Genomic DNA, 27,102 nt, shown 5'->3' with positions numbered 1-27,102 from the left:
CTCGGGCCACTTCAGGTCTCTCCATTCTTCCGTTTTTCCCTTTTCCCTGCCTCTATGGATCCGCGCAGGGCCTGTGCGCCCCTACGCACTGCAGCCCAGCACTGCAGCGGTGGTCGCTGTCTCCCCAGCAGCACCCCAGTCCCCAAAGAGTCAGAGGTTGGGCTTGGGATCGGGATCGTTCAGGGCCGGGCAGCTGGGAGGGGGACGCTCGTGGTGGAGCAGCTGCGGGGAGAAGATTGCAGGAAGTTTGCAAGTTTCGATCATCACCATTTAATTTTTGTCTTCTAGCTGCTAGGTCAGGCAGCTAGAAACATGGTCCTACAGGAAGATGCCATCTTGCACTCGGAAGACGTAAGAAACAATTCTTTTTATCATTCGGGGTTCACGGACACAGTTTGTATGGCTACAGGGAAGTGGAATATTTTCTCCCTCTTTCTGTGTGCGCAGAGTTTACGGAAAATGGCAATAATCACAACACACCTTCAGTACCAGTGAGTATGCCTCCCAGCAGCTGCTCCGCAGGGCGAAGTCGGGAGAAGTTGGGGTAGGGGAGAGAACAGAAGTGGGGGCCACCTTCTGGAGCCTTCCTGTGTTAGGGGCCCTTGGGGGGGGAACGCCCCGTTTAGGGCAAGACCAGGCCAGGAGCGAGCTAGCCCTGTGCCTCTCCCCAGGCGGGAAGTGAGACCTCTTCTTCCCTGTAACTTTGAACGAAGTTATAATTTGTTTCTCATCTTTTAATTAATTAATTAAAAACAATTTTTTTTTTGGTACCAGTGATCAAACTCAGGACCTTGTGCTTGTGAGACAGGTGGCAGAAACACTGAGCTAAATCTTTCTTTATTTTGTTATATATTTTACATAGTGGGTCATTTGACTCCAAAGACTCACACTGGACTGGAGCCATACAGTCGTTTGTGGGGCCGCCCCCTCCCTCTGCGGGAGTACTGTTAACTCTTTTAAGTTTGGAAGCCTCTTTTTGGGTTTATTTAAGCAGTTTTGCTCTCAGAATGGAATCCCTGTTCTATGGTACAATCGTAGGACAGAGTCACAGAAATACAGACTGTGACAGAAGCCAGAAAATTGTTCTGGCCATATCTTTCTGGCTATAAATAATTTCTACTTTATTGTTTTTTTCTTATGTTTATTTTCTTCTTTCTTTTTTGCTTTAGGCAAGAAGCTATTCAGAAGAAGTAAGTAACCCCCAACAGGGGACTGGAGAGACAGCTGAAGCAGGCTTGGGGAAATTGTACTGTGGCCCCACATCGGTTACATAGGCCCTGAAATTGACATGCTCCAGAGTAGCCCATTCAGAATTTAAAGAAAACAGTGTATTTCAAAGGCATGAGACAACCCAATGTACTGCCAATAAAGGCTTCTTTGGGGGGAGGGGGAAGATAGTGTCTTGCTCTGTAGTCCAGGCTGGACTTGCACTCACAGCGATCCTCCTGCCTCAGCTCCTGTGTGCTGGAATTACAGGTGTGCGCCACCACACCCAGTTCCAATAAAGATTTTCGAGAAGTTACAGGATATAGCTAGGTGTGGGAGGCACTCCTGTGATCCCAGCACTCTGAAGGCTGTGGCAGGAGGAGCACCAAGAGTTAGAGGCCATCCAGAACTCTATAGTGAACCCCTGTCTTAAACCAAAAGTTACAGGGTATAGAAGTTCAACTTAAGGAACAGAAGATGGTTTTACAATGATCATGTTAATTAAGTAAAGTAACAGTTCTAAAACCATTAAACAGTCTTGTTTTCTCATGTAAATTCAATGTGCTCCTCACTCTACTGTTTACATTACTGATTGGCTTTGCAAACTTTTCTTTGTAGTTTAAACTTTGGTTTTGTCCCTAAGATGGGCTGTTGCATTGTTACCCAGGCTGACTTTGAACTCCTGTGTTCTAGCTTTTCTCCTGCCTCAAAGCAGCTGTGACTCCAGGTGTGCACCAACGCCCTGGGCCCAGTCTACACACTCTCGGGACCCAAGTGGACCCATATAAATTTTAATTTACCTGTAACAATATCTGTGCATTCAAGGATAGATTGTACAAAGAAATGTCTTTATATCGCAGATAAACCTCGTCTTTTGTTTTTACATTTTTTATTAGTATGTGTTTGCAACACACAGTGAATATATCCGTCTCGGAGTTGGTACAGGTACACACTGTAGTACATCTTAAGCCTTTTCATTTCTCCTTCCCTTCTCCCTTTCCTCTCCCTCCACCGCCATCTGTTCTTATTTCTAGTGTTGAACAGTCATCAGACCTACAGGACCAACTGAAGCATCTGTTGAAATAGACTCACCTAGAAGATGGTGATAGCACTTCTTTGTCAGATGCTAAGGAGGAAACATCTTGCACAACTGGCTTTCATTTTCCATTTTCATCTCTAAAGTTAAGTTAGAAAAGATTGATGTCAATGTAGTTTCTCCTGCAAAGTAGTGACCTGGATGAGCTTTGGAAGCACTTCTTCCGTTGAACCAACCTATGCTCTTCATGGGCTTTTTTTTGGTACCAGGGATTGAACTTGGGACCTTGTGCTTGTGAGGCAGGCAGCGGAACCACTGAGCTAAATCCCTGGCACTTCATGTATTTTTAAGTTGCTCTGTTTATTTGATATTAAAGCAAGATTGAAAGTCATCTTAGTTTTTGCCTTGGATTTTTAATATGTCAAAAAACATATTGTCTAAGTCAATCCTTAACAAATGCTGAGTAAAGTTTTACATTCAGAAATAGAGCTTCCAGCTAGGTATGGTGGTACCAGGAGCCTGCAGTCCCAGCTACCTGGGAGGTGAGGCGGGAGGATCACTTGAGCCCAAGAGTTTGAGACCAGTCTAGGCCACATAGTGACTTGATCAAAAGAAAAAAAATTTCTATTGTGAACACATGAGAATGATTAAAATGTGTGAAAATGTTTTTCTTTTACTTATTCATTCAGGAAATATTAATACAGAACAGTAATAGGTAATACCCACGGATTTCTAACTATTCAGAGGAGACACTTGTGTTAGCAAATTCCTAATGAAAATCAGGCAGATAGAATCGTATCTGGCCAGCTGCAGCCTCTTGCCTTGACCTTCAGTCCTAAGCTTCCTTTGTTGTTTGGACTCTTGATTAAGTGACCTTGGTTCATTTTGTAATTTTCCAATCACCCGTAGATCAGCTTGTGTATTATTGCAAAGGCAGTTGAGTTACTGTCAGTGATTGTGATACAGGATTGTTCCACAAGGAACACCTTGAAGTTTATCGACATTTACCTATGTCCATTAGATTCACCTTGTTAAAGGTTACTACCGTTATCTATGGTCAAACCTCAATATGTTTACTTTGAATTTAAAATAGGACTCTATCCTGTTCTTGAATATTTCATTTACTAAGGAATTGAGAGAAAACTGACATAAGTCAGTAGTGTCTTCATTTGAGTATATGTGCTGCCAAAGCGGGCACAATAGTGTCTTCATTGAAACAGAGAAGCAAATAAGAGGGCCGGGGATTTAGCTCAGTGGCACCGTCCCTGCCCGGCAGGCACAAGGTCCTGAGTTCAAGCCCCAGTACCAAAAAAACCCCCAAAAAACAAATAAGAATCAGTCTGATGTAATTCATACTGTGTAACATTGAGCATTTTACATTTATCTCATATGTATACATATTAAATTAGTAAAATAATTGAGAATCCAAAAAGGATTCACTTATGCATTAACTCTGTGAACTTTTATTAATAACTATATTATTAAATATAAACAAGCTCAATTTGCCTTTCAGAAAGGGCACAATTTAAAAACCTAAACGATGTCCAAGTTGGGTATGGTGCCCTGTGTCTGTGGTCCCTGCTCTGAGTAGGTAGAAGCAGGAAGATTACCACAAGTTCCAGCGACCAAGGCCAGCCCAAGGTACACAGCAAGACTTGGTCTCAGAAAAGGGCAGAAATAAAGAGAAAAACTAAGGGCTGGGAATGTAGCTCAGCAGTGCAGTATCTCCCTGGCAAGTTTGAGTCCCTGAGTTGGATTCCTAGTACCTAAAACAAAACAAAACAAAAAATCAACAGATTGAAAAAAAGGGGAGTTTGGAGCCGTGGATTTGGCTCAGTGGCACCACACCTGCCTCACAAGCAAAAGGTCCTGAGTTGGATGCCCAGTACCAAAAAGGGGGCGGGTTTCAAGACCCACCCTGGGGTAAAGGCATAGAAAAAACAATGATTTCAAATAAAACTAAAAGAAAATAATTTCTTCTTAAAGCAATATGTTTGAAAATCCAAGAACCAAACTAATATTTAGTGAGGAAAAGGAGTCACAGAGCCTTACAATATTACAACCTTACAGAACTACTGAATTCTGGCCCCATGTTTTACAGATGAAAAACAGATGGAGAAGAAATGACTTGCCCAAGCTCTTGTGTTCAAAGTCTTTTGATTACTTGTCAAGCTTTTTGCTAGCTGTCCTTTTCTTATAAATAGAAGCAAGTATGTCACCTGTCACTTCTAGTCTTTGACATAATAAGAAACCTAGAAAAGAAAGTGATCTTGGAAGTAGTTGAAACCAACTTGTTATTTACCCGTTTCTGCAGCTCAGAAACTATCCCAAAACTGGTCATCTAGCTTCTGCTTAATGCTCCCAGAGTCTGAGGGTCATTTACTTTGAGATGCTGGCCATTTGGGGAGCTTTACTTTTTTTTTTTTTTTGAGACAAGAGTCTCATTACACAGTTCAGGCTGGCCTTGAACTCACTGTGTATGTAACTTAGGCTAGGCTCTAACAGCAATCCTCCTGCCCCAGTTTTCTAAGTGCTGGGATCACAGGCGTGCACCACCATGCCTGGCTGGAAAACTTGACTTTTTTGAAAGATGATTCTGAGTACTGAACCAAATCTGTCTTCCTGGACTGTCCTGGAGTTACCAGACTAGCAATTTCTGAGGTGGAATGTATGGCAGGATGCATAAGGCCATCTTGGGAGGTAAGGGAAAAACATTTGGAAATTTCTATATAGGGTGATTTTTAAATGTTAAATAATAATTAAGTTTTGCTATTATTGAAAATATGGCCTGGTATAAGAGCCCTAATTTGGCCCAGGTCGTACATATAGATATTTAGCATTCCTACCATTTAGCAAGAGTTAGAGTAAAACACAAAACAAAAACAAGAGCTGGGGTTGCAGTTCGGTGGTGGAACTTGGGCCCTTAGTTTCCAATCCCAGCCCCGAGAATGCAGCAGCAGCAGCAGCAGCAGCTGCTGCTGCTGCTGAAAACAGACTTGTGGTTGGGCACTGACCACTCAGTGATGGTCCTAGGCTGGCCCAGCACACCACATGCCATCGAGGGAACTGGGAATAAGCCTGTCACTGGAGGTTTCCTTTATTGTCTGTGGTGGTTTCCTTTATTGTCTGTGGAGGTTTCCTTTATTGCAGTTTATCTGTGTGTGGTTAAGGATAATCAGATAATTGTTGTGAATAAACCACCAGCTGAAGATAATTGTATAAAGGAAGCACAAGTGAAAGTAACAGAGGCCTCCCTTAACCATCTGCTAATTTGTCCCTGCAAGAGAAAGCCATATTAACAGTGAGAAAGTAGCTGTTTGGCTAAAAGGACTCATTTTTTGGAAAAATAGTTTGAAAACTAATACTTAGGAGTATTTTCACCATTCTACAATTGCTAAAACTGTAATTAATGCCTATAAAATTATAAATTTTATTATTATAAATTTTCTCATTATTAATAATTAGTAGGCATCATATTTTTATATTTCTAACAAATTAAACCAACTGAAGCTATGGTTGTTGGAATTTTTATGGATTAGAATATTTCCAATTATTAAATGTGTAAAACCACCACTCCTCGATGTAGAAAAAATTATTTTTGGCCAGGCGTGGTGGTGCACGTCTGTGAGCCCAACACTCAGGAGGCTGAGGCAGGAGGATCGCTGTGAATTTGCGGCCACCCTGGGTTACACAGAGGTCCAGGCCAGCCTGAACTACGTAGTGAATCCCCCACCCCCCGCAAGGTGACTTGCCAATATGTGGAAACACGTGAATTGACCAAAACATTGCTGGAGGTGAAAACGAGTTTAGCAAAGTTGTCTTCCTGAATTCAACTCCAAGTGAACCGGGCGAGGCTGCGCCACGCCTGTGAGCCCACCTGGATGGGGCGCGGGCGGCGCGCTCTGCTGGGGTCCGCGGGAGACCGGATGCCATTCCCGCCCCGCAGGCAAGGAGCTGTGAAGGAGCCCGCCGGAGCCTACGCTTCTGCCCACCGCCCCTCGGCCTCAGGGTGCCAGCCGGACAGGGCTCTCTGGGCTCAGGTTTTACTTCCCCAGGTAAAAGTGACGACTCCCGAGGAGCGGAAAGCTTGTTCCATCCTGGCACATCCTGGGCCCGAGTGCAAATGCTTTATTCAGCAAATACCTGCTTTACCACAGTATCTGTGCCTGCGCGGAGCTGCTGGGCTGATGCGGGACACCGAGCGCCCGAAAAGGAAGACGGACACGCACGGTGGAGGAGAGCGGGAGAGGAGGGAGCAGCCAAGGAAGACAGGGCGTGGGGAGTGGGGCCTGCACACCTTCCGTCTCCGGGAAAGGAGCTACCTTCCCCGCTCGGGCCGTGGACCGGGCTGGATTTGGGTCTGGGAGCAGAGCTGGCAGCCACTGCTGTGCATCTGGCTGGCTGGGAGCGGGGGAAATGTTTCCACCGAAGACCGACCGGGGCCAGGTAAGGCAACGTGTGGAGGAGAGGTTTCTCAACGACATTCTTCAGAAGATAAAGCTGTTTCCTTTGTGCTCTTCAAGGGTAAGTGAAGAAGGCTGCAATGTGGCCGTGATTGAGCAACGACAGCTAAGAATGCGGAGAATGAGAGGTCTCCGGGGAGAGCACAAAGGCCAGAGCCTTTGTCTGATGTGTGAGTTTTACGGTAACCTCCTAATGTCGTCTGTCCTGTGGGATTCCGTCAGGGGGTGGTTCAGGCACGACCCAGGCAGCAGGGAGTTTGTGTACAAGGCCACAGCATGTCCTCTATGTCCACAGGAATCTTTTTAATAAGTTTATTGGTACATTTTCGGTACGCATAACGATCACATTCATCCTAGGGAATCTGTGCCCGTGCATAATAGATCTTGATTCATTTTTCCCCTCCCTTGCCCTCCCTTCAAACCCTCTTTCCCTTCTTTACTTACAAAAGCTTTGTTCTGCTTTTTCTTTTCTAGTTTTTGTCCTCTTCTCTTTCCTTTCCCCCACTCCGCTCCCTTGTTCCCCTTCCCCTTTGAACATTTTCTTCCTATTTCACAATAACTTTTGCACATTTTGGTCCTTATTTACACTCTTGATTTTGCACACCAGAGAGACGATGTGATATTCACACGTGTGTCCGATTTATTTCACTTAAGAGTATGAACTCAAGGTGCATCTATTTACCTAGAAATATCTCATTTATTCTTCTTTATGGCTGAGTAGTACTCCATTATATTAAAAAAACCCCACATCTTCTTTATCTGTTCATTGGCTGATGGGCATTTGGGCTGTTTCCAAAATTTAGCTATTACAAACTATACCACTGTAGGGCTGGAGATTTAGCTCAGTGGTTTTTTTTTTTTTTTTTTTTTTTTTTTTTTTTTTTTTTTTTTTTGCAGGTTTAATGTCCAGTCTTCTCTATCTCCCTTGTGCCCTAGAAGCTAATTCTAATGAACTGTATATCTCAGGCTCCTTAGCCATCTGGTACCTATAGCCATAGGAAAGTGGGAGAGGAGACATAGGGTGTTGGTTCCATGGTATGATGCTTTTAATTCTTTCAGGAAGATACAAGAAGGGGAATACTTGGGTCAAATGGAACCTGTAGTTCTAATTTTTTGAGGTATCTCTATACTGATTTCCACAGTGGTTGCACCAGTCTGCACTCCCACCAGCAGTGGAGGAGGGCTCTCCCCCCCACAGCCCCACCAGCATTTGTTATCAGTTGATTTCTGGATAGCAGCCATTCTTTCTGCATTGAGGTGGAATCTCAGTGTTGTTTTTTCCTTGGTACTAGGGATTGAACTCTGGCCCTAGTGCTTACAAGGCAGGCCGCAGAACCACTGAACCAAGCTCCCAGCCCCCTCAGTGTTGTTTTAATTTGCATCTCTCGAATCCAGTGATGTTGAACATTTTTTTGTATATTTATTTGCCATTTGTACTTCTTCATCTGAGAAGTGTGTATTCATCTCAGACGCCCATTTTTGGATTAGGTCTTTAAATTTGGGGGATCTGATTTTTTAAAAAGTTCTTTATATGACCTACATAGTAGTCTTTTGTCTACAGGAATAGCTAGCAATGTTTTTTCCCACTTTGTGGGTTGTCTCTTTACTCTGTTGGTGGTTAATTTTGCTGTATATTTATTCAAAATAGTCTGAGGAAGTGTACTCCATAAGTAATACGAAAATTGAGGGGAGAAGTAGTAAAATTTTAAAATGCATTGATCATTAAATCTATATTTTTCTTCCTTAGGTGGAAAGGGCTCAAAAGTATCTTGACTACCACATGAAAAAGTATGGTTTCCAGGCGTCCACCCTGAATTTTACTCATGGCTGCATTGAAAAGTAGGCAGAGGCTGGAATTCAGAATGAGAATTACACTGTTACGTAGGGCAGTCTCCCTATGAGTAAAACCCATTTCCTTTGAAACACACCAATGTCACCATTTTTTCCTGAAATGACTCTCATTTAAGTGTTAAGCTTCATGTGTCTTCATAGAAGAAGGGACTTGAGCTGAGCTGCTATAGTCTACGAGGCTGTTACTGTTGTAACAGTAATATTTTATGTGTAGAAGGAAAGCACCCTAAAATAACAATGGCCAGATGTAATTCCGGCTACTTGGGAGGCTGAGGCAGGAATATCACAAGTTTTCAGACCCCTGGGAAACTTAGATTTTGTCTCAAAAAAATAATATAAAAAGCTATAGGTATAGCTCAGTGGTAGAGGGCTCCTGTGTTTGAACCCAAGTACCAAAATGATGATGATAATAAATAATAATAAAATGTGCAAATATGAATGTACATTAAAAAATACAAGCTGAGCCAGGTGTGGTGGTGCATGCCTGTAATTGGGAGGCTGGGGCAGGAGGATCGCCTCAAGTTGGAGGCCAACCTGGCCTACATAGTGATTTCAAGGCCAGCCTGACCTACACAGTGAGGCCCTATCTCAAAAGACCCCCCCAAAAAAAGTTTACTGAGATTTTAAACACTCTTGAGAAAAATGTTGAACGTGGGGAAGAGGGGAGGGAGGGAGGGGGAATAGGGTAGCTTTGATAGACGGTGGGAGCCACCTTTAGGGACATAAAGGGTTTGAGTCTGTAACATTTTTTTGCATTTTTTTTTTTTTTTTTTTTTTTTTTTAGCTCAAACCGTTATTAACCTTGTGCGTGATAAACAGCAGGGCAGGGCAGGCCCAGGTGAATGAATGTGAAACAGCACTGGGCTCTGCTGGGCTTAGTTCTGTCTCTCACCCTTGAACTGAAGACGCTTAACTAAAAGGGTGGCAAAAGGAGGAGGAGATGGCAGGAATTTCCTAGGTATGGCTTCTTTTTTTCCATCTCCGCTTGTGAAAAGTAGTGAGTCTGTGGGTCATGATGGCCACTGAACATGTGAAGACGTCTCTCTTGCCTGTCCTCCCTCCTCACTGTTGTATTTGAACCTTGACAAGTATCTGCAGGGACTTGGGGTTGACTACAAAAGGTTGCTGTGAATATACACTGTTTGTAGGACATGTGGTGTTTCTTAGGGCTCCTACTTCTTATCTGCCAGGATTTCAGATGTTTGGGAAGCTAAAGAAGATAGAACCTTTACATTAATGCTTTCTTTGTTTTGTTTTTTGAGACAGAGGCTCCCTATGTAGTTCAGGCTGGTCTTGAACTCACTGAGTAGCCCGGCTGGACTCAAACTTGTGGTGATCCTCTTGCTTCAGCCTACAGGTGTGTGCTGCCATGCCCAGCTCTACATTAATGTCTTTCTCAAAGGAACATCTGCAGGAGCTGCCCAGCTTCCTGTGTGCCATGAAATGAGTTCCTTTGTGTTGGAACACAACTCTGAGATTTAGGGGCTGGAGGTGTGGCTCAGGATAGAGCACTTGTATGCTGTGCACAAAGCCCTTGGTTCCACCCCCAGCTCCAAAAAGAAAAAAGAAAAAAAGATCATGAGATTATTGATTTACAGAACTGTCCCGGACCATTTCCTAATGTCTTCATTTTATTAGTACTCCCTTTTGTAGACCAGTCAGCCATCTTCACTGAGCTATGCTTAAGAAAAGTTAGACAACCGAGGCGTCTACGCTTTTGAAATTAGCTAGATAAAAATCTCAAGTTCCTGATCACTTATTTACTTTAGATTTATATGGACAATTTCCCTGGAAATTGAACCTGTGGAGATCAGATGGGAGGAATGAGGACTAATCGGCCTCCTGGTGAGCACGGAGGAGGAGGAGAGAGGGTCCCTGCAAGCTGCTGACACCTGACGGGAAAAGTAAAACACCTGAGGGTAAGTTGTTTGCCTGGAGAGGTTCTGTTGAGGGAGAGAGGCAGGTGAGTCCTGCGTGACCCTGTGCCCGTGTTGAGTGAATAAAGCCCTGGGGCTCCCTGTGGAAGGCAGGCAGGAGTGGCCTGGCCTCCAGGTTTTAACCTGCTTCTGTGGCTTTCATCTCCGTCACCCCTTGGTCGGGTTCAAGCTCAGCTTGTCGGCTGGTTCCTACATGAACCCAGCCAGGGCTTCATGTATACCGGGCAAGCACAGTATTCTACCACACACCCGAGCCCAATACTCTTGAATACAATGTGTCATATGACATTACAGAAAGTTCTATGTTTATTAAAGGTTAATTCTTCTATTAACAGACTAATGGTTAAAGAAAATGTAGTGTTTTTATCAGTGCAGTGTGACTGCTGTAAAGGATAAATGAGCCATTCGTAGGAAAACAGATGCACCTGAGACCACAATGTTGGATTCTCTTACATAAAAACCCAGTATATAAAGTGCAAAATAAAAGATAATAATGAGAGAGAAAACAAGGTATTGTAGTCCAGCATGTGCTGGGCGTGTTGGTGCACACCTGTAATCTAGGCCCTTGGGAGGCTGAGGCAGGAGGATCACCATGAAGCCAGCCTGGGCTATGTAGTGAGTTTAAGGACATCCTGAACTACAAAGTGACACCCTGTCTCAAAAGAGAAAGCCAGGGAGAAAAAGAATTGCAGTGTATTATGCACATGTACGAATTCCCCACCGTGAGTGTAACCATCACATACTGCAAACATATACTAATAAAAATGTGGGCCAGGGACTTAGCTCAGTGGTTCCGGTGCCTGCCTTGCAAGCACAAGGACCCGATTCCCGTACCAAACAAACAACAAAAAACATAAAAATGTTACAAGCGCCTGTAAACAGCTTGTATCTGCTGTTAGTTTTACAGCTGCCTGGGGCTGCACTTAGTTCCGAGCCGCAGAAAATTTCCGCAACCCGAGGGCACGTTGGACACAGGCAGAGGCAGAGGCAGTGACCTGACTGCTGCACCCGAGCAGCCCTCCCGCAGCTACCGAGGCCGCCGAGGCCAGCGGGTCATTGTCAGCACCGACCCTCCAGGCGGGGTTTTGAAATCGAGGCGGAGCCCTCGCTCTGTCTCCACGTCCCAGCCCAGTGCCATCCTTGACCTTGCTCGGGAGTCATTGCGCAGCTTCTGCCCTGGGAGCCAAGTTCAGTGACGTCCTTGCCAGCCTTGAGCTGCCAGGAGAGGAGACGCACAGTTACCCCAAGGGTCCGTCTTCTCCTCTTCTGGGCGGGCAGGGATTTACCTGCAGAGCGCACCCGGCTGTCAGCCGGCCCAGGTGGTTTGTGGCAAGATCCCATCCCAGGGAGGCCCGCTGGCTCCTTCGGCTTTTGGCTCTCAAAAAGTAGACAGTGATCCCGGGTGGTTTAATTATGAAACTCTTTCAATCACCGTTTTTCAAACTGTAAAATGTGAATCTAGACACAGTTACCGTATAGGGCTGTAAGAAGATCGAATGGGGTAACAAATAGTGGGGCCCCTCCCTCGCACCCCCTGTGCTCTCTCCCCTTTTGTTTATTTTTTCTTTTGTTGGCACTTTAATGGAGCCTGAGGAGGAGCTGAGGAGATAAATGTATGCTTGTGGTCAGTCTATGAAATTAAAAGTTCTTTCTTTCTTTCTTTCTTTCTTTCTTTCTTTTTTTGGTTTTTTGAGACAGGGTCTCACTATGTAGTTCAGACTGCCCTGGAACTCACTGTGTAGCCCAGGTTGGTCTCAAAGTCACAGCAATCCTCCTGCCTCAGCCTCCCAAGTGCAGGATTACAGGTGTGCACCACCACGCCCAGCAAAAGTTCTTTTTTTAAAAATAATCATATTGGCCCCTGAGCCTCTTCACAGTAGCCTGCCCTGTACTCCAAGGTGCACTTTTATTTTTATTTGCTGTCTCCTTCATTTTCACTTGGCCCAAACTTGTTCTGCAGAGCACATTTCCCCTTCTCCCCTTTTTTGGCATGGGGGGTGGTTGAGACAGGGTCTCACTATGTAGTTCAGACTGACCTGGAAGGCACTATGTAGCTCAGGCTGGTCTTGAACTCACAGTGATTCTCCTGCCTCAGCCTCCTGAGTGCTGGGATTATAGGCGTGTGCCATCAAGCCCGGCTTCACCCTTCTTGTTTTTCCTACTTCTAATAAATGTGAAACTTTGCCAAAAAATAAAATACAATGTTAAATTTTTTTTCAGCTTTAATTGAGTTTATTAGTACATTTTAGGGATACAGTACAGTTACATTCATTGTTGGGATCTTGTACCTCCACATGACAAGTCTTGATTCTCATTTTTTCCCCTTACCCCTGCCCTCCCTTCACCCAATGTTAAATTTTTATATAATAATAAACTGGCTAGGAGTGGTGGTACACGCCTGGGAGGCTGAGGCAGGAGGATCACTGTGAGTTCAAGACCAGCTTGGACTATACAGTGAGATCCTGCCTCAAAAAATTAAAAAATGGACATTGCTAAAAAGCAAGAGAATATTTTTTTAAATGTATAACCTATATTCAATGATAATCTCTTTAACATATAATTTAATATTCTAATTCTGTTTATTTAGTATAGTTCCTAAGTCTAAAAATTTTTATTTTTTGAGACGGGCTGCCTGTGTAGTTCAGGGTGGCCTTGAGCTCCCTATGTACCCCAGCCTGGCCTTGAACTTGGAGTGATCCTCCTGCCTCAGCCTCCTAAGTGGTGAGATTATAGGCTTGCACCATCATGCCCAGATGTCCCTTCATGTTTATAATATTTTAGTGTTGAGCACAGGCTTAGTGATGACTTCAGTCCTGCTTTTGGCTAACAGAGCCCCTCCCAATGTTGACCGAAGTCATAGCAGTGCTGCAACTCAGATCCTGAAGGTCGGAAGCTTAAGGAAATGAGACAGCAGGGTGCAGCACATCATCGTGGGGATGAAGTGACAGGAGTCTGGCTTCACCACTCAGGTACGAACTTGAGTAATGACCTGGCCACCTCCACCCTTGGGTACCCAATGGACACCGGAGTAACTTCTTCCCCTGGTGGTGAGGATCGTGTGAAATGCCAGCCCAGGGCTCCGAAACAGAAGCTGCAGTCGCCGTGGACTTGGGCTTCTTGGCTTCCCTGTTTGCTCGGGACGGTGTGCAAAGCGCTGGGCAGAACTCACTGTTGCTCGCACGCTACAGTAATTTGGGACACAGTGACTGTCTGTCCACATACATGTAACTCTTGTGGCCTCATAAACAGGCCCTAAGTTTATCGAAAGACCGTTCTGGAACATCCTGTCCTCCTGTGGACACCTGGCTCCTGTGGACCGAAGATAGAGGCAGAACCGGGATCCCAGAGAGCAGCTTCCTGGGGCATCCTGGTGGAAGTGTGGCCGTGGAGAGCAGCAAGCCCAGTTGTACTCCTAGACCTGAAGCAGAAAGGAGCTATCTCTACGGACACAGAGGTATGTGCGTACCTTGAGACCGCGGTGGCTGGAGGGCGCTGATTTATCTTCAGATAGCTCTAGACAGGAGCGTTCCTGGCACCTGCCTGGGAGACCGCGACGGGAGAGGTGGACGAGGGATTCACTGGGAGAGTCATGGTGGCCACAGCCAAGCCCACTCCCGTCGGCCCGCTGCCATTGCTCCTGAGAGAGCGAGAGCAGATCTCCAAGTCCAGGGTTAGGAGTCAGTGGTTGTTGCTGGGGGTGACGGTTAAGTCCAGAGCAGCATCTGCACGGCCAGCCAACGGGCGGTGTGATTTTTATGCATCTGGAGAATATTACGTAACTGTCTACCCGTGAAAGTCACTCTCCAAACTTCATGGGGCTGTGTTACCACACAGGGCTTTGGAGGCACTGTGGCCAGTCCTAACAGTGCCCAGTGCTGTCATTCCTTTGTTTTTTCTTGACAGTACTGGGAATTGCCCCTAGGGCCTTAGGCGTGCTAGGCAGATGCTCTCTTCCGCTGAGCTACATCCCCAGACTCGCATCTTTTGATGTCTCTCTAATCTCAGTACATGCACCTGGCAGCTCGTATGGACTGCGCTTTGCCACCGGCCAAAAGGCAGAAAGGCTAAGAGGGTCCCCTTTGCTTCCCGCTTCAGTACCACCTCTGCTCTCACCCTGTCTCGCACGTCTTGGCCTCACTCCTGTATCTAAGTAGAAAGCATTCTGGGGTGCCACGGGTTAGGGTACGTCCAGTGCCTGTGTCTTTGTCTTGTCCTTGGAGGGTTAATAAATACACCTGTGGTCTCTGGTCACCCCTAAGGCCCTCACTCGGGCGGCTCTGGCCCCACTGCTGGTCATGGGGCGTGGGGGAACCTAATCCATGGAGCCAGCAACACTGGATCGCAGGAATTCTTCACCTTCCTCCAAAAGTGGGAAGTGCCAGGGCTGCTGTTTCGATTTCTTCTTCCTGCAAGGCTATTTGATTGCTACAGGTTATTCAGCTGTCATTTTGGGAGCTGTACCATCACAAAGCAAACCAAATCACACGTGCCTTCTTTTCTGTAACAGCCTTCCATTTCTTTTCTCCTACTTTCCGTGGGTTGTTTTTTTTTTTTCTTTTTGGTTTTTTGAGACAACGTCTGGCTGTGTAGCCCAGGCTGGCCTTGAACTCACAGCGATCCCCCTGCCTGAGCCTCCTGAGTGCTGGAATTACACGTGCATGTCACTCTTTTTTTCTCCCACTTTTGTCTGTCCTTTTTCCTGTCAGACGTGTGGAAAGTTGCATCCTGTCCCAATCATGTGCACCTCTTCTGAGTGAGCAGTGGCCTCCCCTGCATCGTACACATCTTGTCAGACCACTGGACTGAGGAGGAGAGGCCTGGTGGTTTCACAGGGGCCGTGGAATGGCTTCCTTGGGTCCCTGAAGCCCTGGGTGCCAGTGGCTCATCGCGTGCCCAGTTCCTGCAGAGCAGCCTGGGCATCCTCGGTACTTTTCCATGGGGACTTGTCGCAGCCGCCCCCATACTTGGTCATGCCTGTCATGCCCAAGATGATCCAATCTTATGGCAATGATTTCCTTGATCTGGAGGGCAGCGGCGAGATGTTTGGCGATATCAGTCTCGTTTGCAATTCATTTCCCACCAGAGAAATGCCACCCTGCACCCTTCCCCCGAGTGTGGCCGCCAGGGTGGCCCTCTGGCGGCCTCTGTGTGCTGCACTTGTATCTGTCCTTGTCCGGAGGCCGAACAGACCCGAGGAGCTCAGGGACAGGGCCGTTCTCTGTCGCGTCCATCTTGGCTCTCAAGGCAGTGGCTATTCGGTTAGCTCTCGAGTTCCTTTACCGTTACTTGTAGCCAGCTGGGCGCGGGCAGCGACATGCTGCCCTCCCCCGGGGGTGCGGCGCTCGGCAGGTGTCGTCCCACAAGCTGTCTGGGGGGCTGACCGTCCCCCACCTGGCACTGTCAGATCCATAGCCGCGCGTGCCCTCCGGCCGCTCCAGCTGCAAACGAGGGAGTAAAAAGTCTGCTTCTGCTCTTCCCGCTCCGCGGAGCACAGCACAGCCCTTGCCCTTGGAAGTGAGCTGTAGCTGCCCCCGTAGTGACCCGGCTCATCCCAACATGAAGTCTCCTCGCCATTCTGCCTGGCTGCTTTTATTTATTTATTATTTATTACTTAATTTTACTTTTGGTACCGAGGATGGAACTTGGCCCTTGTGCTCGCGAGGCAGGCAGCGGCACCGCGGAGCCCAGTCCTGGGCCCTCGTTGCCTTTTAACGTTTCCCCTCCACCTTATCCCCTTCTTGCCTAGGAACCCTCTCTTACTTTCACGGCTTCTCAGTGTGCTTTACTCGGGGTCTCGCTGCTCGGTTTAGGGCATTAGAACTCCCTGTGTAGCCCAAACACAGTGGCCCTAAGCCTTCAAGGACTTGGGCTGCAGGGACGCGCCCCCATGCCCGGCTTCGTTTTTATTTTTATCTTTTTTGGTAATTTTGCACATTCGGGAAAACGTTTGAGACCTGTTTTTCTGAGCCTGGATTGTTTCTCTCTGCGTGAGGAGCTGCAGTTCCCTGCACTCCTGCAGGTGGCACCGCTGTCTCCGTGCAGGCAGTGCTTTCTCCTGTGCGCGTTTGCCTCATTTCCTTGCCCACCCGCTCGATAGCCAGGCACCCGGAGTGGCTCCATCTCTTGGCAGGGTGTGCGGGCTCCGCCCGGTACTGACCTTTGCTCCTTTGGTTTGTAGCAGGGAGTCTGGGCAGAGTGACAGCTGCTCCATTTGAGATTTCCGGGGAACCTCCCGTCCGATCTCCTCCGTGGCTGCGGTAGGCCACGTTCCCACCACGAGTAAGGTGTTCTGCCCCATCCTCACCGGCGCCGATTGCTTTTTTATTTCCTTGACCATCGCTGTTCCGACTGGAGTGAGATGGAATCACAGTGTGGTTCTGATCTGCGTTTCCCTCCTGCCCAATTTACTTGATCCCGCATAGGTGTGCTGTTTTTGGAGATCAGTCTCAAATTTTTTTAGACTGGTCCATAAAAACATAAAAACTGTATAGACTTAGGATGCACCGTGTGATGTTTTAATACATGTATGCACTGTCTAATGTTTAAGTCAGGGCAAATATATCTCTCTCCTCAAAATTTATCATATATTGATGAAGAGAGTCCAAATCCTTCCTTCTGTTTTTTTAAATACGCAGCCTGTTGTTGTAATCAGCCACCAACCTGCTGTGCAGGGTGCAGCCGCACTTCCGGTCCTACTATAACCTGGCCCTTGCTGACCGACCCGTCCGCAGCCTGGCCCGGTGTCCCCAGCCCGTGGACGCCACCGCCCGCTGCTCTCAGCTCCTTTGACATCGGCTTCTTCAGATCCGCGGATGGCGTTCCGCGGCCCTTACCTTCCAGGGCTTGGCTTATGGCGAGTTCTGATCTCGTGAGAGGGACAGCTGACACTGAAGGAAGATTTTAAAATGAGACAGCTGTGTGGCCTAGAGACGTGACCCCGTGGCCTGGGAGGAGGATGTGCCTGTCTGAAGAGTGGCGATAAACCCGGCGTGGGTACCACGGGAGTTGCATGCCTGTCCTCTATCAGTGCCGCAACACAGAACCAGGCTGGCGTGCTGCCTGCGAATGACTCCGGGAAGGCTGCGGAGAGCTCTGCCCCTTCCTCTTAAATTCAGACAAGCAAAGAGTATTTTGCTATTAAAAGAGTTATGTGATTAAAACACTGCAGCTGGCCGGAGCTCCACGGCAAGACCCTGTCTCAACCCCACAACTGCAAACAAAACAACAAAACACAAAACCACAGCAACATCTAAAATGGTGCCCATAGGACTTATGCTACGGATGGTCATGTTTTGGGTAAGAGTAGTAATAATAATACAGCGAAGGCAATAAAACTCTTATGGAGCAGTTAAAATGATCCAGGGACCATGCGGTCCTCACAGTCACCTGTATTGGCCTCACTTTCCAGATGGAGAAGCTGAGGCTAAGAGAAGTTAATTTATAAATCCAAGGTAACACGGCTAGAATGTGGTAATGTGGACCCAAGACTGGTTCTAGAGTGAGCACTTTTAACCAGAAGGCTGTAGCGCCTCTCCTTGTTCATACTTTTCTAGATTCAAAGGGTGTCAGCACTGGAGAGGACTGCTCCTGCAGGTTCCCACCTTGGTTCTCTTTGGGTTGAGTTCTCTCAGGAAAGTGGCATGGGTGTCACTACTTACTGGGGAAGATGACATCAGGTGGGAAGAGGAGGAGGAGGAGGAGGAGGTGGTGGAGGTGGAGGTGGAGGTGGAGGCGGTGGTTTTTAGAACATCGTTTTCCTGATGCCAGGTGTGGTGGCACATGCAGGGAGTCGCTCTGAGCTGGAGGGCAGCCTGCACCACAGTGAGATCCTGTCTCAAAAAACCCCAAAATATCATTTTTCTGGGTGAAAAAGTTGGCAGGCAAATCTGTTCCAACGGAGAGCGTCAGTGTCCTGAGGGGGAGACGGGCGAAGAGGGCACAGCAGCAGCATGGAGGGCCCCAGCTGGGTGCTAGTCTGCCTTAGAACTTTTCATTTTAGAAAGGTGGGAACGGGCCAGGGATTTGGCTCAGTGGTTCCGCTGCCTGCCTTGCAAGCACAAGGACCCAAGTTCGATCCCCGGTACCCCCCCGCAAAAAGAAAGTGGGAATTGAGGGCAGAGAGGCCAAGGTCTCCAGGGAGAAACTTCAGCAGAGGAAAATTTCTGTGAGACTGCTGACTTCTGGAAGGCAGAGCCTGGGATGCCTGTACACCCTCCTGAGAGCAGAGTTTAAATTTTACCTAATGAGTCCGCTGTCATTGCTTCAGGTGACTTGTTCATGCTCTTAATTCCCTGTCTTTGGGCCCAGTTCTTCTCTGGTCCGGAAGTGTCTCATTTGGAAGTGAAAGAAGGAAAAACCAAGGTGCCATCTGTCCCTGGGAAATCCCACCTACTGCTTGAGGTCAAGCTGGCTGCTGCTGATCACCTCAACCTCTGGACTCGGGCAGCTGCTGCTCATACCTGGACTTTCTTGTCTGTGCACAAATAGATTTCTGGCAGTTAGAGGATGGGAATGGGAAAAGAAGGCATTTTTGCATTTTGGTGCCTCAGACTCAAAGGTAAAAGGTACATATAATCTCACACAATGCATCCACTGAGCAAAACCTTTGTGGTATAACAGAGACTGCCTTTAGGAAGCTCCCAGTGACATTTACCTCAGGGGTAGCAATAATCTGGTTAGGGAGAACCACCTGGGTAGTCGAATAATTGATCCCATTCCCAAGACCCCATGGAATTATAAAATCTAATCTCCCTTCTTAGAAGCCCAACCTAAATCACACAGGATATTAGTGTTTGGGTACATCAAGACACCCCTAACTTGTCTTTTCATTTTGGTTTGCCTTTTGACAGGACATTGCAGATCCACTTTGGGCCACAGGCGATAACACGAAGTCTGGATGTGCCCCTAAATCGCTGGAGGCTCTGCAGCAAAAAGAAAAGCTGCTAAATCTATAGCCAACCGAGAGCCTGCCAGGAGTGGGCAGGAAGCTACAGAATTAGGTGAGTATGATTTTATTTTTTATTTTTGTTTTGGTACCAGGGATGAACTGTGGACCTTGCACTTGCGAGGCAGGTGAGGCAGGTGCGGCACCACTACATCCCCAGCTCTTCCCCATACAATAAGGCTGCAGGAATAAATGGCTGAAAGGGCCCCAGATTATAGACCACAGATAAAAATAAGCAGATTTTTTTGGGGGAGGGTACCAGGGATTGAACTCAGGTCCCTGCACTTGCAAGGCAGGCAGTAGAACCACTGAGCTAAATCCCCCACCCAAGCAGATTATTTTCTTAGAAGATATTAATTAAAGATTCATAGGAAGTCACCGAAGGACCAGTTCCCTAGCATTTTTCTAGTTCTAAGGTATTTTGCATTCTTGTGCCACCTAGTGGTCAGGTGTGGAACTGAGCGGTCGACCGGCTTCGGGGGAACAGAAGTTGAGGGGTTCAGCAGGGTTTACCTCGCACAGAAATCTCGCTGGAGTCCCGCTAGCTAACTCCTGCTGAGGACTGACGTACTGAATCTGGTAATGTTCTGAGGTAGCTCTCTTAAAGCAGATACTGAATAAAGAAAACAAAATGAAGGGTAAACACATGAAGAGTAAAACCTCAGTTCACCCTAATGATTGGCGACAGTGACCGTATGTGGTGAGATCAAGAAGTTTGATAATGTTAAAAAATAAGATTTAAGGGCCGGGGATTTGGCTCAGAGGTTCTGCTGCCTGCCTTGCAAGCACAAGGGCCTGAGTTTGATCCCCGGTACCAAAAAAAAAAAAGACAGCGAGCGAGCTAAGAGACATAAAGATATAGATTTCTGTTCCTTTATAAGGCGGTCTGGTTCCCCTTTTTGGAAAATGAAGTTTAGTTCTAGATTCCAGAGTTAAAGAGGAAGGTTAAGAACATTAAGGGAAAGTCCAGTGGTGATGAAATAAGCAGAAGGCTTCGAAGACACAGGAAGCATGAGTCGCGGTCCTTGTCACAGGAGCCGATATTAAAAGTCCCAGATAACAGCGCTCACCTGATTGAGGGTCCATAAGGAAATCTGGTCTGAGCTTTGTGCAAAAAGAGCAGGAGTGAGGGGAGCTGGCGTGGCTCAGAGTTTTTGCTTGTTTTAGTTCTGGGGGGATCAACCCAGGGCCTCATTGAAGCTATATCTCCCACCCTTTTAAAAAAATCTCAGGCCAAAAAAAAAAAAAAAAACCTGAGACAGTCTCATGAATTTGCTAGGTTGTCCAGGCTGAGCTTGAACTGGCGATTCTCCTGCCTCAGCCTCCCGGAGTGCTGGGATCACCACACCCGAGTGGCTCAAGAGATTTCTGACGATGTGTTTGAGGATGTGTAGGTCTACCCACTGGGATGGATTCTAAGATAGACCACTCTTTTAAAAAGAAAGCTTTTTCTTGAGTGTGGTGGTGAAAATCTGTAATACCAGCACTCAGGAGGCTGAGGCAGGAGGATCACTGTGACTTTGAGGCTAGCCTGAGCTACATAGTGAGAACCTGTCTCAAACAAAAAATAGTAACAATAAAAGAAAACATAACTGTTTTCCAGATTCTAGTTAAGAATATTTGCACTCACTGTGTAGCTGTAGTTTTTTCTTCCCTGCTCTACCAGTATCATTTTGCCCTTGAGAAAAAGCATTTGACATCTGTGTACCTTCGTCTCTGTCAGAACGGAGTCCTTTGAAAGAGCACCTCTCACAGGGTGGACGTCATCTGCTTAGATCTGCCAGGGCCACTGGCGCCTGAGGTCAGAACCAGCCACAGATCAGGCTGCTGGGTGCCACAGCAGGGCTCCTGGCCACGGGCAACTTGTCCCCAACAGTTTGTTCGATTTTCCAAATATAAGGAAATGAGGAATCATGGCGATCTCCCACGCACCAGTCCCTAGAGGCGAGCTGCTCACCTGTGGGGGTTGTTCTGTGCCTTTACACAGAAAAGGGGCCCGATTCTCCCCTCTCTACAGATGCTTCCCAAAGATGTGGGGTTCAAAGAGTATAAGGAGCAGAGTTTCTCTGGATTGATCATTGCTCAAATGCAGTATCTCAAGCCCTTCTGTCACAAAAGAGAATTTCTGGGTCCCCGCTGAGGCAGGCCCGGCCTCCGTGTTCCTCTTGTGGGCTCTGCCTCTCTGGGGTGCTGGGGCCACCTCAGGGTGGGGCCTGCAGAGTCCGGCAGGGGTGTGGGCCCCTCTGCCTGTGCCTCACCTACTCACTAACTCTAACTTAGCACCGACTGTGTGTGTGCAGAGCGCCCCGGCCTACCCTGTCTCCCGGTGGGGCCTGCCGGTCCCCGCCAGGGGTCCCGCTGGTGCACTTTCTGCACCTTGTTCCTGGTGCTGTTTCTGTGACTGGCCAGTATCCCTCACCAGGCCTGACAGTGGGCCCAGAGCTTCCTCCTTGGCCTTGCCTTGGGGCAGCAGAGGGGATCCCCGATCTAAGTGAGCTCTGCACAGACTCACTGTCTTGGACCCACAGACTATGGGACAGACAGACAAAGGCCCAGTGGGCCAGGAGAAATGGGCTCCACCGTGGAGCTGTTATTGACTGCAGGAACGTTGTCCAAACACTTTGGGGGGAACTGTGCTGGGCATCGAGGCGCATGCCTGTAATCCCAGCACTCAGGAGGCTGAGGCAGGAGGACTGCCGTGAGTTCGAGATCAACCTGGCCTGTGTAATGAGACCCTTCTAAAAAAAAAAAAACCCCAAACTGGGCCGGGGATTTAGCTCAGTGATTCTGCTGCCTGCCTCGGTACCAAAAAACAAACAAACAAACAAAACAAAGCCAGAAAAACCCCCCAAAACTCTAAATTAAAAAAAAAGAAAAAAGAAAGCACTGAACCCTGAACATTCTTAAATTCCTTTCCAGATTTAGGAGCTCCTTGACGGGTCCTGCTCCCATTATGGTGAATGAGCTGCCCATCTATAAATAAGAAGGACTTCGTGGCTGCTCTCAGGAAGTGCCCGGCAGCTCTGCACAGGGGACAGAGCTAGTCTGGCTTGCACTGAGACTGGGCTGTCCCTCTGGACGGTGGGCCACACCCAGCCTGGCAGCCTCCCCCGTGCTGTCTTGGGGCTACAGTCAGCACTGTTCCCCCAAAGTTCCGAGTGCATTCTCTTCCTCTGTGGCCTGACCTACGACCCCCACGAATACTTAGTCCATCACCAGCAGCGGCCCAGAAGGGCTGGGGAGGGGCAGGCAGCGCGGGGCGCCAGGTGCCGGCTGCTCCTGGTACTGTGGCTGTGTGGCGGGCCCTGGCCGGCTCATCCTGTTCCCCTAAGGAGCTTCCCCGGTGGGGAGCAAATGAGCTTCCCCTGCAGCCATATGTCAAGTGCAGGGTGTGGAGGAAAGGCCTCTCGGTGCGCGGTGAGAGGGCCCTGTGTGACCGGGCTTTTATTCACTGTCCTTACTTTCTTCTCTCAATTAACCTTATTATTCCTTTCAACTGGCTCTATGGGAAGGCTGTGAAGGAGAGATTTCCAGTTTTACTTTTAAATAATGTAGCAGAAGCCGGCGGAGCCGCCGCATCCCTTTGAGATCGGGACTTCCCAGGGCGCCGGGAAAGTCGCCGCTGCCCGACTAAACCTGTGCCAAGCGCCGGGCTGTTTCTCTGCCGAACCTCACCGCCCCCGGCCTCCCTCCGATGTTGATGTCTAATTTTACAGAAGAAAACGCTGAGGCTGAATATATTTAACTAGGAGATGTGCTAAAACAATATGGCAATATTTACATTCTTTAAAAACTATTAGCGTTGTAGGAAAATGGATGCGCCGGAGACCACGCTTAAATGTCACGTCGGTGAGAAACCCGAGTTGTAGGTCAATTCAAGGAGCAAAGCAAAGCGCAGACAGTAGGGAATGGGCAGGCCGATCCTACGCAAAAGGGAAGCGAACAGGACGAGGGCAGAGGATGAGACAGAGAGACCGGGGGCTCTCAGGGACCCCAGCGGAGGGCCCTCGCCGGCCTCTCCTGGCTCTCAGAGCGTTGCCGGCCTTCGAGCCGCCTTCCCACGGCGCAGTTTGGCCGCGGCTGCCTTGAAGTTAACCTTTCAGGTCATTCTGACTTTCCCGACGAGCCGGGAGTCCCGGGTGCCAGCGCCTCGGAAGCAGGAGGTTGGGCCGGTGAGCCCGCCTGCCCGCTGGATGGCGCTGGGCAGCAGCAGCAGCGGGCACTGTGACTTCCAGAAGTGCTTCAGAGCGGGGCAAGAAGGCCGGGTAAGTACTGGAAGTGAAGCGGTTTTCCCTTTTGTTCTAGAGACATTCTCTCGCGATGTCGCGTGGGCTGGCCTTGAACTCACTGTGCAGCCCAAGCTGGTCTTGAGCTCAGTGATTTTCCTGCCTCAGCCCCCTGCCCCCGGAGTGCTGGGATTACAGGTGTGCACCGCCTCACCTGGCAAGGGGTGGTCTTTTGAGGAGGAATAATAGCAATGGTCTTTTACTGTCATAAATTCTAAAAGAAAGTGAAGGATTCGTCGTGCGTTTGAGCACATGGATGACAGGATGGAGTCATAAAGGGACAAGTGTTGGGACCAAGGTCAGAGCAGCATCTCTGCACAGCATAGGGTTTATCCCTGCTCTTCTTAAAGGAATTCCTAAGTTTAAAAATGCGGCAATTAAAAGGGAAACTATTACTATAAAAGTAAGGATAGTAGTTACATCTAGGGTGGAGGGAGATGGGTATGTCTTGAGAGGACATACACAGGTTTGTCCCAAAGGGTGCGGTAACTTTTACTGTTAAAAATCACCATAAAGTGGACCAGGGATTTGGCTCAGTGGTGCCGCCACCTGCCTTGCAAGTGCAAAGGCTGGAGTTCTGATTCCCAGTACCAAAAAAAAAAAAGAAATCACCATAAAATGCAGCTGATACAGTGTCACAGGCCCCTAATCCTAGCCCTGTGGGAGGCTGAGGCAGAAGGGTCCAAATTCCAGCCCAGCCTAGGTAATTTAGGAGCTCAATGACGTCATCTAAAAAGAAAAACCATTAGGTGAATACGGTGTTCTGTTTGCCTCTGCCTGGAACTGTCCCTGTTTAAACTTCAGTGTGGGATGACTGTTAATGGGTCTTCATCTCCCCCTTGTATTCCCCTCGGTGCCAAGCCTATGCGTTTCTGTCACCCACGCCCAGGGCGGGTCTCCGGTCTTGAGCAGATCCTTCAGTCTCACCCAGAACGATGCTTGCCCAATTTAGTTGGGCATTTCTTACTCTAGTTGGCGCAGTCAATTAATTATCACAGTACTCCTGCTTATGAGAAGAAAGCCTACTGTAAACTGGTGTACTGTGCTTTGCCGGCAGGAGCCTCTGGCGTCTCAAGTTCACAACCTCAGTCCCCGCCACCCTTTCCTTTTACTCTCTCCCCTCTGGAGCCAGGGATTGAACCCTGGACCTTCACACTGACTCCATCCCCAGCCCTTTTTATTTTTTATTTTGAGCCAGGGTCTCACTAAGTTGCCCAGGCCGTTCTTCAACTTACCGTCTTCCTGCCTCACCTTCTCTAGTACCACACCACCATGCTGTTTATGGTGTCACTTGATGGCATCAACAGGCCACATCTAGTGACCGAGCTAGACCATGTGTCCAGGCACGGACACACTGATTTGTCTGTTTTTTGACACAGGGTCTTACTACGTAGCCCACGCTGGCCTTGAATTCAGTGATCCTCCTGCCTCAGCCTCCCTAGCATGCCCAGCCGTGATGTTCATGCAGTGACAAAATTGGCTAATGGCACATTTGTCGTAACATGTCCCTGTCTTTCATGTGACACAGAACTGTTTGTGAGAGAGTGCGTTGTAAACGGTGAGGCTGTTTTCTCTTTGAGTGGCGGGAGTTCCCAAGTCCTCATAGCAGGGCTCCGCTCTGCCCGCTGGCCCTGCCCACTTCGTCTGTGATCTCAACCTGACTCCATCTTGAGCCTCACTGTCATTCTGTGCTGGACAAAGCACCCAAAACCCATATCCCACTTGGCAGAAAAACTTGCTGCACGGCAAAATGTTTGTCTGCAGCTCAGCCGGTGCGTGAGACTTCCTCTTGCCCCCACTAACCTGGCACTAACCTGCCGTGGGTCTGCTTCTGTAAGATTCTGCTTGCTCGCCCTTGAGTGCTCCCCAGCTGACAGCGTGGTTTAAAAGGAGAAATCAAACTGTTTCTCAGGCGAGAGACCTTTCCGGGCACTAGCCCCTCTCAGGCGCCGGCTCTTGATAAACAGACTCAAACCTGACGCAGTGTGGCCTCTCGTAGTCCCGACTCGCTGGTCACCACAGGTCTCCCCGTGGAACAGTGCGCCCGCTCCAAGTCCCTCACAGCCCCACTTCCCGCCCAGCAGACTCATACCCTGACCCGGGCAGCTTTCAGCCCCGTTCCTGCCTTTCCTCTTCGGAGATGGACCCCACGCTGGCTACGGGGCCTTCCCAAAACACTGTCCCGCCTCGCCCCTCACCTTGCCCTGCGCTGCTGCTCTCGTTTCTGTCAACAGGCAGGGCCTCACTCTGCTGTCCCAGGCTAGCACTGAGCTCACAACCCTCCTGCCTCAGCCTTCCAAGTGGCTGGTTATACGTCTGAAGACATAATTTCCTCCCCTGTATCATGTAGTTATGTATACACTTGTCAGCCTCCTCACTGGGAAGTTTTTGAGATAACCTCTAATCCGATATTGTAACTCTACAATGCCCGATACTGGGCTCAGACCCAATTAGGCATGCAATATATAACTGATAAATATAGAAATAAAAGAGAAGAAATAAAACATTTAAAATTTAAAGGAGGATAAAATTAAGAATGTATTGGTAAATAGAAGTAAGTTAAATCTTTAGTTGATATTTAAAAGAACTAGATGTCTCAGAGGAACTATTAAGAATAGAATTTTTTCCCAGTTGGATCTGACTTTGTGCATGGAAGGTTGGCTCACTAGAGTAGAATTTTAACTCCTGCTTCAGAGGAAGTGGGAGAAAGGCCATGGGATGAATTTAGTAGTGTAGGAAAACCACAGTGAAAGCTTTGCTGTGTAGTTAGGTGTGGTGCACATGCTGGTAATCCTGGCACTCGGAAGGCTGGACGGGAGGATCACTGCTAGTTTGAGGTCAGCCTGAACTACATAGTGAGGCCCTGTCTAAAAAAAAAACAACAAACCTCTGCTGTTAGAACCATGCAGCTGTGAATCTTATTGGATGGGTCAGGATTCATTCTTCGATGTCGGTGGACATGAGCTTGGCACTTCTGACCTCTGGTGACTGAAGTTATATTTCTCCTATCTCAGCTCTGTGGTGGGGCCCTCGCCTAGTATGGACGAGGCCCTGCATTTGGCCCCCACACAAAAAAGAAACAAAATCAAACCAAGTAAATGATACTGCGGATTTTACTTTACTTTGATCTCGTTGCTAACTTGTAAGCAATTCTCATTTTACCTAAAAGAGCTATATAGTTAACCAAGTGGACAGTGCTGCTTCTGAGAAATCCCTCTTGGGGCCAAAAGATTTGATTGTAGGGCGAGTTTGGGTCGCTCCAGCGTTTCTTAGTTCCCGGCTCCTCCAGAGATCTGTGTGCTGCTGTGATGGAGAGGCTGCTGTTGGCTTGTGTGAAGCTCTGGGTTCAAGCCCAGCCCCTCTCTGAGTCTCTGCTGAA

At 48.0% G+C, this 27,102-nt stretch overlaps 2 protein-coding genes across 6 annotated transcripts in view; both read left to right on the top strand.

Annotated features, from left to right (window-relative positions):
- Nucleotides 1-2,793, top strand: part of Borcs7 (BLOC-1 related complex subunit 7) — a 7,846-nt gene extending 5,053 nt beyond the window's left edge. The window contains exons 2-5 of one of the 2 annotated variants that reach the window (XM_010626442.3): nucleotides 289-351; nucleotides 448-491; nucleotides 1,170-1,190; nucleotides 2,241-2,793. In XM_010626442.3, coding sequence (XP_010624744.1) covers nucleotides 289-351; nucleotides 448-491; nucleotides 1,170-1,190; nucleotides 2,241-2,292 — 180 coding nt within the window. In that variant the 3' untranslated portion in view covers nucleotides 2,293-2,793. The other variant, XM_010626443.3, reaches the window with a different exon arrangement.
- A 1,974-nt stretch (nucleotides 2,794-4,767) lies between these two features.
- LOC104863802 lies at nucleotides 4,768-19,864 on the top strand. 4 transcript variants are annotated; one of them, XR_780684.2, is made up of 9 exons: nucleotides 4,768-4,942; nucleotides 6,400-6,688; nucleotides 6,766-6,875; nucleotides 8,453-8,544; nucleotides 9,341-9,514; nucleotides 10,326-10,475; nucleotides 13,324-13,947; nucleotides 17,129-17,789; nucleotides 18,801-19,864. XR_780684.2 is itself a non-coding variant. In XM_010626446.2 (4 exons), exons 1-4 carry the CDS (start codon nucleotides 4,909-4,911, stop codon nucleotides 8,476-8,478), a joined length of 561 nt encoding a protein of 186 aa, XP_010624748.1. In that variant the 5' UTR covers nucleotides 4,768-4,908; the 3' UTR covers nucleotides 8,479-9,014. The 4 variants fall into 4 exon arrangements, 3 of the variants coding, with proteins under 3 accessions (XP_010624748.1, XP_010624747.1, XP_010624746.1); XM_010626446.2 differs by lacking the exons at nucleotides 9,341-9,514; nucleotides 10,326-10,475; nucleotides 13,324-13,947; nucleotides 17,129-17,789; nucleotides 18,801-19,864 and having other exon boundaries at nucleotides 6,298-6,688; nucleotides 8,453-9,014; XM_010626445.1 differs by lacking the exons at nucleotides 8,453-8,544; nucleotides 9,341-9,514; nucleotides 10,326-10,475; ... (1 more) ...; nucleotides 17,129-17,789; nucleotides 18,801-19,864 and having other exon boundaries at nucleotides 6,766-7,065.
- Nucleotides 19,865-27,102: the final 7,238 nt, after the last annotated feature.

This window comes from Fukomys damarensis, unplaced genomic scaffold, assembly GCF_012274545.1.
Source record: "Fukomys damarensis isolate Sample0158 unplaced genomic scaffold, DMR_v1.0_HiC HiC_scaffold_8, whole genome shotgun sequence".
In the NCBI taxonomy this organism is placed as follows: Eukaryota; Metazoa; Chordata; class Mammalia; order Rodentia; family Bathyergidae; genus Fukomys; species Fukomys damarensis.
The sequence above is the reverse complement of the archived record's forward strand: the minus strand, read 5'-3'. Positions and strand labels throughout refer to the sequence as shown.